The following is a 939-nucleotide window of genomic DNA, read 5'->3' on the forward strand; positions in this document are numbered from 1 at the left end:
GAAAGAGTCTGATTCAGAGGGAGGAACAGAGAGAGAGAAGAAAGAGACAGTATTCACATTTTCCCGGGGTTCTGTCCACAGCCAAGCCTTGTGCAGCATTCAGGGAGGGGCGTGTCTCGTCATGGCCCTCAAGTTTGCCGGGTCTGCCAACAGGAGCGCCTTCAAGACTTTGGTGAGTTGAGCTGGGGACTGGGAATATGCCTGAAAAGTTTTTATTGATTCAGTTGAAATTGGTAAAATGGCAATCTTTTATTGTCATCATTTTTTAAGAAATAAGTCTTGTCTACATGTATGAAGAAAATTGTTTCTGTCAATCAGTTCTGGTAAAATCTCCAATAGCAGCTGGAAAATGCCCTCCTCCCCCCCACAAAAAAAAAATAGAAGAAAAAAATAATTAAATGCAAAACTAAAGTCATATTTGCGTTGGTGAACTTTGATATTTAACAAATGAAGAAAAATTGGTCTTGTGATTTAAGGATCTAAAAAACCTTAGAAAGATGAAACCAAGTTCTGTGTACTATTCAGGTACTGATAGCCATGAACCATTCTAATACAAGCTTGGCAAAATCCTCAAATCTGTGCTCTTCATTTTGTTTCGATAAACCACCTAAAAACTGTTTTTAACTCTTCATCTCATTCCTTTTTCTCTTCTATCTTTGTGGTTTGAGGGTGCTATTTATAGGAGAAGCGTCTTTCCAGCGAGTTCGTTGATCGTTAACGTTTCTGTGTATGGCCTCGGATACATTTGTCCCCACCTACAAGTGGGTCATGGGTGTACGCTTTGCCATCTCTGTACACTTCTTTTCAGTGTTGCTGTTGTTCTATTATTTTCAAAGTAGTGTCATGTTGGCTTGTTGAAAGCACTACAGTATTGTTTTATTTTGGTAAGTGTTTTTTCGGCGCTCGCAACTGCATAAGGTCATATGAGCGCGCGGGACA

General features: G+C 39.8%; 1 protein-coding gene across 1 annotated transcript in view; it reads left to right on the forward strand.

Moving 5' to 3' along the window:
• Positions 1-939, forward strand: part of LOC101850873 (anaphase-promoting complex subunit 1) — a gene marked incomplete in the record, with an annotated part of 57,511 nt that overhangs the window by 36,016 nt on the left and 20,556 nt on the right. Inside the window, 1 exon segment of the mRNA XM_035968491.1 lies at positions 82-172. Coding sequence (XP_035824384.1) covers positions 82-172 — 91 coding nt within the window.

Source organism: Aplysia californica, unplaced genomic scaffold (assembly GCF_000002075.1).
Source record: "Aplysia californica isolate F4 #8 unplaced genomic scaffold, AplCal3.0 scaffold00062, whole genome shotgun sequence".
Lineage (NCBI taxonomy): Eukaryota > Metazoa > Mollusca > Gastropoda > Aplysiida > Aplysiidae > Aplysia > Aplysia californica.